Below are 14,893 nucleotides of genomic sequence, written 5' to 3'. Positions count from 1 at the left end.
GGGATTTCGTTGATTGGTACTGGTACTTAAAATGCGACCAGACAATGCTAAAGTGAGGAAAGTTTGAATATTATGAAGGCGAACAATTCGATATCGCTAAAAATACTTTACCTGTAAACTGAGCAGTCAACACAATGACTTGGACTCGAGTCATAATACCATGCCCCATACTCTCTCTGCTCACTGACTTAGGCTCAGACTTGACTCGGTGGTGAATTGAAAAAGACTCGACTCGAGTCAAAACTATAAAAGTGAGATCGACTTGTCACGCGGAGCCTTCTGACTTGGTTACAACCGTGCAACTGCAATTTACCCGCCCCTCAATTGCTCGGTCGTGATGATTCACCTTGAATAAGTCCATGCAAAATCTAACAATGAATAAACAAAATTTGACAAGTACACATGTGGCTAACAATGAAGTGGTTCCACTTTTTCCGCATACACCAATGATTTTTGTACTTACAGCAGTCCCAACACAACACCCCTTTAACTTCTACTGCAGCATCAATGTGTAATTTGACCACCAAACCAGACTGATGCAATTATGTCAAACTCAACCAGCTCGGGTATGAGAAAACCAAACCAGTTCAAGTGAACATCTTCAAGTTCACATGAGAGGTAACTAGACCTATCTTATTACTGAAAATCTCTTACTCTCAACGCTTTGTCAATAAAGTTTTGGCAGGTCTTGTTGAAAAAAAGCGCCTCGCCATGTACAAGAAAAGAGAGAATGCAAGTGATCACTCACAAAATAACGCGCGGATACAGCCAACAAAAGAAGAGCACGTCACCTATCTTTTATTGAGGCAATACTGAGTCCCGTCCACGCACAAAATACCTTTTTGGATCTTTTCACTTAGAAAAGCCTTTAGTCTCGCCTCGTCCATTTTCATAGATGGGTCATGCGTGGCGAACATCTTAAGCATCCTCTGAATCCTCTCGAACGGTAACGACTTCAAATTGATCAGCATACCGTGGATGAAGTTCCAAATCACCGCTTCCTGTTGCTTTTGCTTGGCGCTAGCCGCTTCGTTGACTTCCTCCTCGTTATCACTGGGAGTATCCTCAAAATCGGCAGTCACCGAATGCCCGGCATTTTGGACATCTTCCACAAACGCGTAGGTACCCGGAGATATCTCTTCGAGCATACCACGCTGTTGCCAGAACGCGATATTTTTCTTCAAAACGGACTCGGAAATTCGTAGTTCCGAACACAATTCGTCCTTGGTCCAAGTTTCCTTCAACTCAAACAAAGATATCAGCGACGCCAGTGGAGGAGAGACTTTCATACTTATCGTTTGATGCGCCAATTCGATATCAATGTCGACTCTCGATAGGCTATGAATCCAGTGCAAAGACCTCGAAGCTTTGTGATTTTCGTACATCTTGTTAAAGTTAATCAGCGCATCGTCGATTTCATCAGGCAAAGCACAGTCGTATTTATCCGACTCGGGCCAATATTCTGCCGATATAATCAAAACATTTACGTCGGCAGGCGTAGAACTATCGTTTTTGTGTGACATTTTTTCAATCTCTCCAGCAATATGAGCGTTGATGCGCCGTGAATCCGAGACATCTTTTAGCATCACTGCGCATTTCTCCATATCGGTTTCGCCAAAGCGTAGCTTCAACAGTTCGAGATTTTTGATTTCCGCATCTTCATCTATTCCGGAACACCATAAAGACAGCAGTCTCTTTTTCAATAGTTTTTGGTATTCCGATATGAATTTCTCGGCGCTGCCGTACATGTTAATCAGCAAGGAAATAATGTCCGATTTTCGATGGGATTTATCAGACTTTGTGGGGTCCGCCTCTCTTGGATCCGGCTTCCAATCATCATACTTATCGGTGACTTCTTCAAGAAATATAGAATCTCCGAGATCCCGCGAATACAACGGCGTTGACGATGGCGGTTGCGCTAATTCGGCAGATAAATCGCTGTCAGCTTCGTTGTCGAGTAAATTGCCCATGATGCATCTGACCGTGTCATCACGATTGACTAAATGTTGCATGTAACCTTCAAGAACGATTTCCATCACAACACCGCTTGGATCCAGTAAACGTAGAGCTTTCACAGCGCTGATATACATCGTAATCATGTCGCCGGTGCTGACTCCACGGTGTAAAACCCGGGAAGATAAATCGTTCCGCAATGACTCGATTAACTTGCTTCTTAGATTTGTCTTTTCCAGACAATCTTTCAAGTCTTCAATCGCCGGCGCGCTATCGGGGAAGTCAGTAATGATAGCGAACATTTCATCAATTCTCATTTCAGTGTAAGTCTCGTACAAAATGAATAGCAGCTTTCTCTTCCACTCATCGTATGACTCAAAATTGTACGAAAAGCTTTTTTGCAAATCATCAGTAGAGCTGTCGGTCTCGGAACCGCAGCCAAATATCTCTTGAATGTAGGACATCACTTTTCTCTCAACCCAGTCTTTGAGACGCTCTTCCATCCATTTCTGTTCATAATCCGCTCCGCAAGTACGTACGATGTATCGTCTCATCTCGGTACCCAATACTCTCATCAGCGGTTGTTCTACTAACGTATGCAGCAGGCCAAGATCACGAAGATACTGGTTAGCCACATGTATTCCGTGTTCATTGTTGTAATTACTACAGGCTTCCCGACTTAATTTTGTGATGTTTCCATCACACTCTAAATTCACAAACTTTGCTTCCTCAGGTAGAAAATCAGAATCTTCATCAGACGATGTTTCTTTGTACCACAAATACGATTGTATCGACTTGGAAATGTATTGAGCGAATATTTCCTTGACCTTATCATCAATCTCCCACAGAATGATGGACAAAAACAGTTCGTTGAATTCAGCGATCACCTCGCGGCTGTTAGGCCAACACGAGAGCCGTTCTCTGTACCATTTCACAATTTTGTGAAGATCTTTCACAGTACTTGTCACTGCGTCAACACCTTCATTCTTTATTTGGGAACAGAAATTCGGGACGATGTCGTTTTTCAGTTGATCCCTGTAATTGACAAATGCTAATTCTTTGAAAAAGCGAAGCTCATCAGCGCCAACAGTTTCTTGAATGATGCGGAGTGCTTTCGCGTTTTCGTACTGGCTTGGAATGTTATTGGTGGCGCTTTGTGACACAAATTCAAAAAGGAAGTCGAAATCCATAGTGCTTTTTGTGCACAGTACTGTCACATTACATACTATAAGTCACTGTATTTACAGAATAAGCGAATTGTGTTAATCCACGCTCAACAGTACTGTACAAGAGTACAGGTACTGTTGACTCAGACATTTGGTGATCTAGGAGAAAAGTTGCTCACAGAGTAATGAAAGCCACTCTTCATCCAGAATGGAATTGGTGGCAACGTCACAATTACTGTAATTAATCACTGTTTCCAGTCTGGCTTTTCAGGAGTCTTGGAAATATGTTCGAAATTTGGATACAAAATCAGAACAGCCTAAATTATTACTGAAGAACAACTGTGGAACGCGGGTCACATTATCACTCATCAGAGCAAGATTCGAGTGCAAGATTTGGGAAGCTGATGATGAAAAAAAGATCATCACTTTCGACCCACGGCATCATGATATCAATTGCCTTATTGCAGAGTTGGACTAGAAAATCTTTGTCTTTTCGAAATTATAGTAGAATTAAAATGATAGCAAATTAGTTTTTTCCAAAATAGATTGATTAGAATTGGAATTAATGTATTCATATAAATTTGGAAATGAAGTTCAGTTCATATCAAATCAAATCACAGTTCATTGTCATAAGCACTAGAATGAGAAATGTCTCTACAGCAGGCTTGCCTCGCTACACACATACTACTAATCTCCTGTAACATTTTCAGGGGGGAAATGACAAATTAGATTCAATTCAATTCATTGCTAGTAATTTCATCATTTCAATACACTACACGACTGCGATACAATGAAAGATATGAAGGTGTCGAAACGACTTGGGGTAGTCTTCAAGATCAGACACCCACCTGGCCTTGGCGATATAAAAGGGAGGCATTATTAATAAAATTAGAGCATGGAAGCATTTTATACATTAGATTAGATTTCGAGCAATGAAACGTTTCACAAATCTGATTACGGGCATTTCGCTCTGAACAGACAACTAACAAAACAACAACCTTTTTTAGTCATTCAAGTGATGCTGCGCAGTTTTTCTGTCCAACAACTTCCCAAAGGCTACTCTGAATTTGGATGTCCTTCATTATTATATTAGATGTCGACGGCAGTTCACTTTCCCTCATTTTCTAGCGTCGCCTAGATTAAAAACTCATGCATCTGAAAATGGAGATCAACAAGAAATGCCCATGTTCATTGTTCATAACAAATCACACTGCCCGCCGTGATCTGTCATGGTTCAATAGTTTGCTTGCAAAATAGTATCAATGATAGGCCAATATATTGATAGTGCCTGATGAATACTGAATAGTTATTCGAAGACTCTGAGGCGCAGAACTTCACTATACAATTGAATATCACGAAGATTTTCGGTTGACACTCATCAGATAGATGTATAGAATCAAGTGTACCTGTTTGATGCTGGTGTGATCAGTTGACCTTCACGGTTGTATCGATTATTACTATCTGATACCATAGTGTCCTATGGTGTCGACACAGGCCAATCTCATGCCTCAAATCTCACGCCAGCAACAATGTTGTCTGGCGAAATGAGAGAGTAGCTCAAGAGAAAACGAGCCTTACAGCATTGTTCAGCATTGATGCGTCCCAATGCCAATCTCCATAACAATGAAAAATTCGAGGCTGATTGTGGGAGTTCCAGGGCCACGAGCGGAATAAAATTTATGTTTTTGTAATCAGTGCAGAGTCAGATTTCGATTGATACCTGTTTTACCAAATTTAATGCTCGGCAAGCCGGTCAAAAATGACCGTCAAATTGTCTGTAGCCAAATGGAAATTGTGACGTGATACAATTTCACTGAGGCGTGAGATTTGCATGTGTCGACACCATATAGGACACTATGCTGATACCGTATACTGTTGATGCATATTTTCTGTACCACCACCATTGCCGTCTGTTTTTATATGTATTTAGGGTGGATGAAAATAAAGACGCTCTCTCTCTCTCTCTCTCTCTCTCTCTCTCTCTCTTTCTCTCTCTCTCAGGTAATGTTCTACTAGTTGTCAACCGAAAATATTCATCAAATATATATATATTTTTCGGAAGCATGACTTGGCTGGGGACACATTTACCAATCGGTTCTAGGTCCATGCAGAATAATAGCTTCCAGAGGACGACAACCGCATTGGTAATATTACTATTATACAATGTGTCATTCGATGTAGCACCATATAGCACTACATAGCTTTTTTTAATTTCATTTTTTCTGGCACACAAAACCATCAAGTCCAAGTTTGCTGTCATAATACACAATTCCAATTCCAAATGTTCACATCCCATGGTTTATAAATGTAGTCGTTCATAAATTAGGGTTACCATACTTTGAGATCCAAATATGAGGACACTTTTTACAATTTACCGGTTACAAAAGATAGAATAGCGGAAAAGAAAACGGGTAATTTAAAACAATTACGGTAAATATTATTGGGTTGCGTATAAAATGGATGGATTGATATGACTCGGTTCACTTTGAATATTTGCATGACTTGAATCGTGACCTGAGTCTAAAAAAATTACAGTGACTTGAAGGAAGTTACTTGATCAAACATTGCCAGATAGGCCCAGTAGTAAAGCGAATCGTATCAATGAATAACCATAGTTAGAATCGCTAGCCAGTTTACTACACCGACAAGATAGCGTAACCATGGAGCGTCCGGCTTCTTGATCGCTATAGGTCGCGTAGATTCAATGATTCATTTCCCGGCCAGGTCAGACCAAAGACCTGATCAGTAAAACTGGAAGCTCTGGCTTTCCCGCTTGGCACTCAGCATTTCCGGGATAGCGTGGAGGGGTGGTGCAAGATTTAGAAATCCTTATAAAAAAGGCTATACCTGTACCTGTCCAGCGGCAACATCCTGTAGCCTACTCGCGGTAAGCATAAGCAAATGCACAGATCGTGTGTATGTAGGCTACACATGAGTCGGTGTATATGCCGCAAAAACATCCAGGACAAAATATACTACGTCATATTCCTACAGAAGATGTTAGAGCAACGGTAGAGAAAAATTGTACACCGACACGGATTAGCGCAACTGCCGACATTGAGACAAAATATAGCTACACGTCAAAAAGAGAATTTATAGCGAACACATTATAAAGATAAGTATTGCACCTGCCATGAACTTCATCTGACTTGCACTAGAATGTTGACAATGTGAGAATCTTGAGTCGGCGAAGTTGAGACGACATCTTAGCAACAAGCATGATTCTGATTACATTATTGGTACTGGTGTAAAATGACCAATGCAGTCGAAACACCATGAATATCAAACAACCATAAGTACAAATGTACATCCTCTGTAATTGCATCAAGCCTTAGTGGAATATTTTTTATGCCGCGTTGTTTTTTCATAACTTCCAAGAGAGGTCTCCGGAAATTTCAGGAGAATGGGATTTGAAAAGGGGTTTGCAAGAAAACAAGTTCGGGATGTTGAACCAGGATTCGAATATAACCGTAGCCTTTCTAAATCAGGTTAGTCACAAATTTTCTTGAAAGAACTAGCATGAAAATCTATGACAATTTAGGCTTGACCGACGATTCCCGTTCATTGTTGCTTTAGTGACAAATCATATTTAAATACATTAATGTATTTGGAATTCCAAATCTTCGAATCCGGTTTTCTCAAGATCAGATTATTGTGCCAAGTACAATTCCTATACTTATATATATCAGTGTCTCACTTTCTCTGTTAAATGTCAGTACAGTCATATACACTGAAGCGCTTTTCAATAATTACGACAAGATAGGGCCCGCACACGATTCTTTTGCGGCCCGCGACATCTTTCAATATGAACGCAATTACTACTGGTACAGTATCGTTATGGAAGACCGATGTGTCACATTTGTCGAAGAACAGTTGTTGTAACAAAGCCTCAAATGACAGCACGATAGTTTCGTCTGGAGTTATACATATCGCCTGATCTTAGTGAAAACGTTGCTAGCTTGGTTTCAAGCCCAGCAATCCATATTTCGAGGCATTTTAAAAATTGCCGACGACGTGACAGACGCATTGTTCAAAATTGCTTGGGATATCGATAAACCGAAGAGTCTGCTAGAGAATGTGTGACTTCAATAAAAATTTAACGTACTGTGCGAATATTCGCTGTTTCCGGAACTTAGCAGCAAGTTCAAGATCACCTGACAAATTTCGAGGCTACAGTTGTCTGATTCAACACTCAACAGTCACCAGAAGAGTAACAGCTATCTCAGTCGATCTTTTATCGCATGTTTTGAAACACGTTGCCACGCATAGACTACTTTAGCCTAGCATTGCACGAATCCATCGACTGCACATAGTGCACACTGCACACACATTGCATAGCTAATTATCCAGGTGCGTTTTATCAGAGTGGACATATTTCCAGAGGAAATGCTGACGGGGAAAACGTTGGAAGGGGACCAGTGAAAAACATCAATTTGACAAAGCTGACTTCTGTAACTATTGGTGTAAGGCTCCAGTCATGGAAGGAAAGGGGAAGAGTTGATTGGTTTGCTCAAAAATGTCCCTGAACGTCTGACTTATGGCACTGAGAGCTCAGAGTGATAATGATCTCTGCAACGAAAATGTCACCGTAATTTTATACTTGCTCTCTCACGCATTGAAACAGCGAGTTCGGTTCTTTGGTGGAAGGGTTTGAAGGGTACACATACAAACATGGCAACGAATAGAATGTACGCTCCATGAAGGGATTTAGCCTACTTGCGCCACTCGACGATAGATATCCTTACAAAACGCTGCAAACTTACGAACGCTCTCCATTAATGCTTTAGAATGCATAAAAATGTACTAAATTCCCGTATAAGACTGGTAAATAGGCTACAGTAGCCTAAATTTAATAGTGGTTCACAAATACATGGTGATAAAGTTCTGCGGCCCGCGGCGTCTTTTCGTGTGAAAATGCGGCCCGTTATACGAGGGAAGTTGAGAACCCCTGAGATAGGCTATACTAACATGACATTAAATCAACTTGATTAGATATATGGAAGGTTGAACCACAACGATACGCTGGTCATATAAAGTGATAACGACCTATTCTGTCTGGTAGTATCGCGGCACAATGGAATGCACTCCTCACAATTTATCTCTGGAGAAACAACTTGGGCTGGCTGGTTGCTGGTACAATTCATGGAAAATATATGCACGTGACTAAAAGTGTGGCATGTATCGTCGAAATCTAGATGCACGCAGTAGTAATGCTTTGAATTTTGAATTGTAAACTTGATCAGTATAAATTGGAAGAAAGATGCATCACTATAGAGTACGGAGTAGTCAGACTGATTCCATAAATCAGACGAACAAAGTATAACAAGTATTGGATCACCATCGCGTTAAGCAGGGTCTTGTAAATTTGTTTCAGTCAGTTGTTTCCAGACATGGGGTAATCACGATTAGTAATCGTAATCGTAATCGGCCCTACGAACGGGGGGGGGGGGCTGGGTGAGACTTACCTGGAGGCCCCTATAAGCATCTAACCGAAACTTCTGGGGGGCTCCGACCCCCGACCCCCCTTTCGCATCTCTTGTTATTATCTATCTTTCACCACGGTAAGGTTCGGTCAGGTGCTGGATTCGGCCATGTCTATAATTGCATGTGTGCAAGGATAGACTACATCAAAACTAAGTAATTCTACCGCATGCATAGAGACATGATGATTATCCGGATACGGGACTTTTCTAGCAAATGCAGAGATTTGATGATGATTGACACATCTGTGCGGAATCATATTCTTGCTTGGTACACGGATTTCCATGTTTATTCGTTATTATCCTTGAAAAAAAGCGCATCATCCAAATAGGGGGGCCATTCGACCAGGGGGGCCCGGGCGACCGCCCACCTCGCCCACCCCAAAAGCTACCACTGCCTACTTCCCACACTCTAAATTCCAAGCGTTACATTAAAACACAATATGACTTTTTTCCATCTCTCGAGATGCGTGAATGTGAAGTAAACACCGGCATAGCGAGAGAGCGATGTCTGTTTTCGCGTGAGTGACATAAAGGTGAGATAAATCGAGCTCATTCCTCATTTTCCTCTTCTCGTAATATTACGTCACAAACGATGTGGTATCGCACGCTCGATGGTGTGACAATCGCGAGAAGAGTGAGAACGTTCACAGAATTTTCCGTTGAGTGAAGCGGGCTGCAGAGTTATTCGTAGTTGGACGCCATGGATTTAAAATTGGCCGATTTTCTGCTAGGACACGGTATAGAGCAGAGACACATCGACTTATTGAATGGTAAGTGTTAAGTATATCGATCACGCAAATCATAGAAAGCTATTAAGGTAGGTTCTCTTTGATAAGGTGCGCCATTTTACATGTAAACAGCTCGACTATTATTTGCTAACGTGCAGCAATGTTTCTTGGTGGATTGTACGCTTTAGATACAGATGGTACAGCCTACAACTGTTCTTTAATTTTGTGTTGTACCGGTAACGTTGCATCATATGATACTTGCAAGTTGCATCAACGTGCATACTTATGTATACATTTTACGAGAAGTGTAACGATAATGCCGAAAATATTTGTGTAATTTCTTGTTCTGCATCCAAGTATATATCCATCAAGAATTCTCAGCCTGTGATTCAAGGTTCCTACCACCATGTAAATCTTTATATTTTTTATTTTGTTCTGACATAAAATTGAAGTCATGTGCTGTTCTGGTGTAATGTATTGTAAAGACTGGTCTAGGTTCTTGTCAAAACAGCTACTCTGAATTCAATTGCGTTTGTACAAACATCGGGGAGTATATTTTGCATATACCGCCGCTTCAATGTATTGCATTTCGAGTCCAAATTCAATGCATTTGCCGTAGAAAGTAGTGATGCTGTTGAGTTCTGCAAATTTTCTGAGTTCACCTATCCATGGCCACAAATCAGTCACCAAATTGGTGACACACAGTATATTATTAGCAAGAATGTTGATCAGGTGTGGTGCTTTTGAAGCTTGTCCTGTTAAAGCTAGTGATGTGATTATTATTTCATACGTTTGGGACTAAACAGTATATATTTTCTTTCAGAAAATGAAGTATGTAGCTCGGCTTTTGAATTACTGGTGGATGATGATTTTATTAAAATGAATTTCAAAGTGGGTGTCATGCGTCGTTTGATGAGCCTGAGAGATGTGAGTATATTGTTTCCATATTCATAGCTACGAGTTTTCCATTGTAGAAAGTGAGTGATATTTATCGTCTAATCTTGTCTTGCAGAAGTGGTTGACGTCTATCGAACACAGCGAGATCAATGTAGTATCTCATGTTCATGCTCCAAATAGTGATTTTGAACATCCAATGACTTCTCGATCACAAGCTATTGATTATTAAAGTAATTATTGCATTCACCTTTACATGGAAGTATATTTTACAGAAAAGTAAACTCACTCAGATGGAAAGAGAAGTTAGTACGGAGGACTCGCCTGTCTTGCCTACATCAAGTACTTGCGTTTCGGTGCGAACATTTGCAGAACTATATTCCATAGAATGCTCGCATAAATTGAGTACTATCACATTTTAGGCGGAAGAAGTTCAAACAAATCCAGAAAGTAGTGAACCCGGAATCGCAACTACCAGCAAGAAAATGACATTACCCAAATTCAGTGCCCATGTTGCATGCGCATTGCAACATGGAAGAGTTGTCCATTGTATAAATGCTGTTGTGGAGGAGTGTGCATACCATGTCTTATCACAAGGTGATATGACATCCAAAGGAGAATATTCCGAATTCTCGAGACTGCTTTGTCAAAAGTATACATGCCTGCAATTTATTGGGCCTAGTCACTGGGTAAGTGTATATTACAAGTTTCTCGACCTATAGTCATTTAACGAGTTTCTCAATTACAGACACATTTCTCGAAAAAACTCTCACAAAAGATACGAAACATTCGTCACAGGAAAAAGAAAACGATCAAGATACCATTATACACAATCGAAGGTAGCATTTATCATGGTCTCAATCAGTTCCTTGTTTTCGTAACCCTTGGGTCATATTTCCTCAAGGCGTTGACCAAACAGAGTTTGGGAACGAAGCAAGTCTGATGAAAGAGTATACAAAACATACTCCGGACAGGGCAAAGGTCAGCGTTCTGTTTCGAAAATTGCATGACTCGCGCCGCGATGTATTGGCAGAAATGACAACACAAAGTGTACGAGAAATACTGAGGAAATTTCCATTTCTTTTCAATGTGAAACTAGTAAGTATGTTAACTCTTGGAAAAAATGTGCTCAATTTACTCTCATTTTCAGTGATTACGTGATAACTAGGGCAAGTTTTTGTTGCACTAAAATCGAGAGAAAGTTGCATTTTATTTTGACAAAAGTTGCAGTAAAAAGTTGCATATAAAATTTTTGTTGGATTATTAAGGTACGAGATACTCGAAAGGCTCAGTTGTAAAACCTAGTTCCTGCTCAGCTGTCAAATTTATTATTTCGCCATTTGGCGGTCTGACGAAACCGCCCAAAATTACATTTTATCCCGGCACACAGCAAGAAAATTATGCAATGCGGGAATACCAGAAGAAGTGGACCCAGTGGAAATGTAATTTTCAGCGGTCTCGCCTGGGCGTTCGTGAAATTGGAAAACTATTTCAAATTTAAACGACAGAATAAATAAAGCAATCTATTTACATATTATTTGGGCAACGTTGTGCTTGGCAGGGGGAGTTGAACTTCTCTCCATTGTGTCATAGATAACACTGAGATGCAGCTAACCTATCATATGGCTCTTCGTTATGCAAACCCAAGGGAGTAGAACAACACTAAAAATAGTTTATAGCATTGTTACTAAATCACTCCTTTACATTTTTACGCAATATTTGATAAAAGTTCAGTAAAAATTGGCTATGAAAATAGAGAAAAGTTGCACTATAAAATCTCTCCAAACAGCTTAAAATACCATGGTACGTAGATTATGAGTATCTGCGAAGCTGTCGGAAGCTGTAAAAAAGTTGCAAAAGTTGCAAAAACTTGCCCGAGTGATAACTGATGATAACATAGTAATGCCATTTTTCAATGTTCAGATCCGAGAAGAATTCGAGCTTTTGACATCGTGCTCGACAGCAGAAATCATACAGCGCTACCGCACTATGCTTTCCACCATGGATACAATGATCGGTGCAATGTCTGGAGAAACGGTCAGTACCGTATACTAGATCAATTATCATTCACCTACCTACTGTCGAGTCATTTTCAATTCACCACCGAGTCAAGTTCAAGTCATCGAGCAGAGGGTCGAGTCCGAGTCATGGTATTATGACTCTAGTATGAGTCCAAGTCATTGTTTTGACTGCTGAGTTTCCAGTTGAGGTCTTGTTAAACCCAATTTTTATACCTGTTTGTTGATATCGAATGGTTCGCATTTATAACATACTAATTTTCCCCACTTTTAGCACTTTCTAGTCACATTTTCAAGTACCAGTACCAATAGACAAAACCCGAATAGTGTAGTTACTTTACTATTCTTCGAAATTACAATGAAGTCTTGACCGGTTAAGTCTCGAGTCATGTGACCTGGTTCGAGTCATGTGCAATGACTCGAGTCCAAGTCAAGATACACAGATTGACTCAAGTCGGGTCATTTCCGTATTTTGAGAAAATGACTCGAGTCATCAGAAAATTGTAACTCGAATCGGACTAGAGTCATTACAACCCTCTGTTAAACTAACCTGATTTAAACCCAGCTATATGGATGGAATCGGTATAATTTGCCTCTTTTCCACCCATGGAATTACATTGTAGCTCTTCATAATTACACATGAAAAAGTTTGCCAGGTAATATACGCGGAGTAGTATCAAACTTACTGCCATTTACGCTTCGCTATTAGCTTTTATCTCGACGCTAGTAATATGTGCAAGAGCTCGTCGCCGACAAATATCTGAAGAAGTCTATCAGCAGTAGAAGTAAAGTTAATGTGAGCTGCATACGGCTCTGAGAGTCGCAGTTGCGAATCGCTGGTCTAAAAAGTTTGTGATCCTCTAATTTAGATCAAGTCAAGAAAACCGTAGCTAATATTTCCACTTATTACAATTGTATCAACCAAGTTATCCATTAAGATACATGGAGATATGCACGTGACCTAATCATAACATTATTAAAATGATATTTTCCAGGAAGAAGATGAAAGTAAAGAGGTGAAAGGTCTCCTATTTCTCCAAAAAGAATTGACGGATAAGCGCTTAAAATCAACATCAAAGTTGCTCGCTATTGCAGTACAGCAGGTAATTATAGGTTAAAAATTTTGAGCCATGACATCTTGCTAAGTATTGTGGGTGAGAGGGCTGTCCAGAGGTGGTCCAAGTAGTCAGCCATGCTACAACAGTAGAATGGAGGAAATGCCGTAAATTTCACCCACCTTTTCAATTGCAAGGTGCATCTTTGTGACTAATGCCCAAGGCAGAACCATCTTGAGTATACAGAAAAAGTGAAAGTATTTCGTTACTGATGTTACTCTTAGCATGCCATCAATTAGTGTTAACTGTGTGTAAATAAGTCAGATCTCCAAGTTCTATTCTTATTAGCCAGTCTCTCAGCAATCTAGTTTGGTAATGGTGGTCATGATTTGATATTTTGACAACAGATAATATTAAACGCAATATTGAATGACTCATACATTCTTATTGTTTCAGGCACGAGATGTTAAAGTTGAATGCCTAAAACTGGACCCATCGCACCTACTTATCGCCATCCATGAGTCGGGAGTTCATCAGGGATGGGTCTTGGTGGATGATACCCTGCACAAAAGATCAAGGAATCCCAGGCATGGTCATTGACCTGATGTCTTGTTACTATGCCTGGGACCTTAAATATCCAAAATCATTTATGATCCTCGGATTTATTCAAAAGACACTTATCGGAGACGAAAAAAACGACTTTTTCAAATCGGCAACGTACGTCGAATTTGAAAAAAAATACCGTGAGGCCTGTTTGTGAGAATTCAGATTATCCAATGGTATAGACAGACTTGGACAACTATATAATTCTAGAAATTATACTAAACGGAGTGAAATCTTTCTCTGCTCCAATTTCAATTCTAATCCAATTTTGGAAATGCTTCTCAGCTCTAATTATAATTATATTTGAACTAATTTCTGGCTTACCTGAAATTGCTGTAGGAGAAGAGCTGTATAGTTCGAAACCAGCTTTCTGAGACAGACATTTTCCATTCTAATGCTTAGGAGAATAAAATCTGACTTGATGTGTACTGATCTTGACTGAGTTTTAAAGTTTTACACTAATTAAGTAATTATAATTATAATCTAATTTGAAGAAAAAAAGTCTTTATAAATAATGCCAATTCAAATCCAACATTTCGAAAAACAGTAGTAGATATAATTTTAATTCTAGTCCTATTCAGAAATACTAGCTATAATTCCAACTGTTTGAAAAAAACTAGTTCTAATTTTAATTGTTGTCTAGTATTGAAAAAAGCTGTGTATGCATAATTCGAAACTAATCTCAAAAAGTTGAAAATTTTCTAGTTGTCCGACTCTGGCTGTAGGGTTTGTAATAATGGCAATGTTGCCTAACATTCGAGCATAGATGCATTGTAGAATGACAGCCTAGCAAGCAGCACTTGAGCACTTGAGCAGGTGTCGCTTGCTCATCATATGTCCGCGTAACGTTTGTAATGGCATTGCACGTTGCACCCATGTTTCAAATGAGTTGGTGCTTTTTGCAATAAAATTCGTTTTCATCTCAAGTTTTGCGTCATTTTGGAACACGTCAGGGTTAGTTGTTTTCATTTCGAGCTCTGTGGCAATATTCAA

General features: G+C 39.9%; 2 protein-coding genes across 2 annotated transcripts; one reads left to right on the top strand and one right to left on the bottom strand.

Moving 5' to 3' along the window:
* Positions 1 to 671: 671 nt before the first annotated feature.
* LOC145459495 (anaphase-promoting complex subunit 2-like) lies at positions 672 to 3,349 on the bottom strand. The gene has a single exon (XM_080338152.1). The coding sequence runs from the start codon at positions 3,141 to 3,143 to the stop codon at positions 792 to 794; it is 2,352 nt and encodes a 783-aa protein (XP_080194278.1). The 5' UTR covers positions 3,144 to 3,349; the 3' UTR covers positions 672 to 791.
* A 5,766-nt stretch (positions 3,350 to 9,115) lies between these two features.
* On the top strand, positions 9,116 to 14,826 carry LOC145459459 (uncharacterized). The gene is made up of 9 exons (XM_080338093.1): positions 9,116 to 9,372; positions 10,154 to 10,257; positions 10,500 to 10,580; positions 10,647 to 10,913; positions 10,973 to 11,063; positions 11,129 to 11,322; positions 12,148 to 12,261; positions 13,238 to 13,345; positions 13,754 to 14,826. Exons 1-9 carry the CDS (start codon positions 9,303 to 9,305, stop codon positions 13,895 to 13,897), a joined length of 1,173 nt encoding a protein of 390 aa, XP_080194219.1. The 5' UTR covers positions 9,116 to 9,302; the 3' UTR covers positions 13,898 to 14,826.
* Positions 14,827 to 14,893: the final 67 nt, after the last annotated feature.

This window comes from Botryllus schlosseri, chromosome 16 (genome assembly GCF_051294905.1).
Source record: "Botryllus schlosseri isolate E-star chromosome 16, Bs_hap1, whole genome shotgun sequence".
Lineage (NCBI taxonomy): Eukaryota > Metazoa > Chordata > Ascidiacea > Stolidobranchia > Styelidae > Botryllus > Botryllus schlosseri.
The sequence above is the reverse complement of the archived record's forward strand: the minus strand, read 5'-3'. Positions and strand labels throughout refer to the sequence as shown.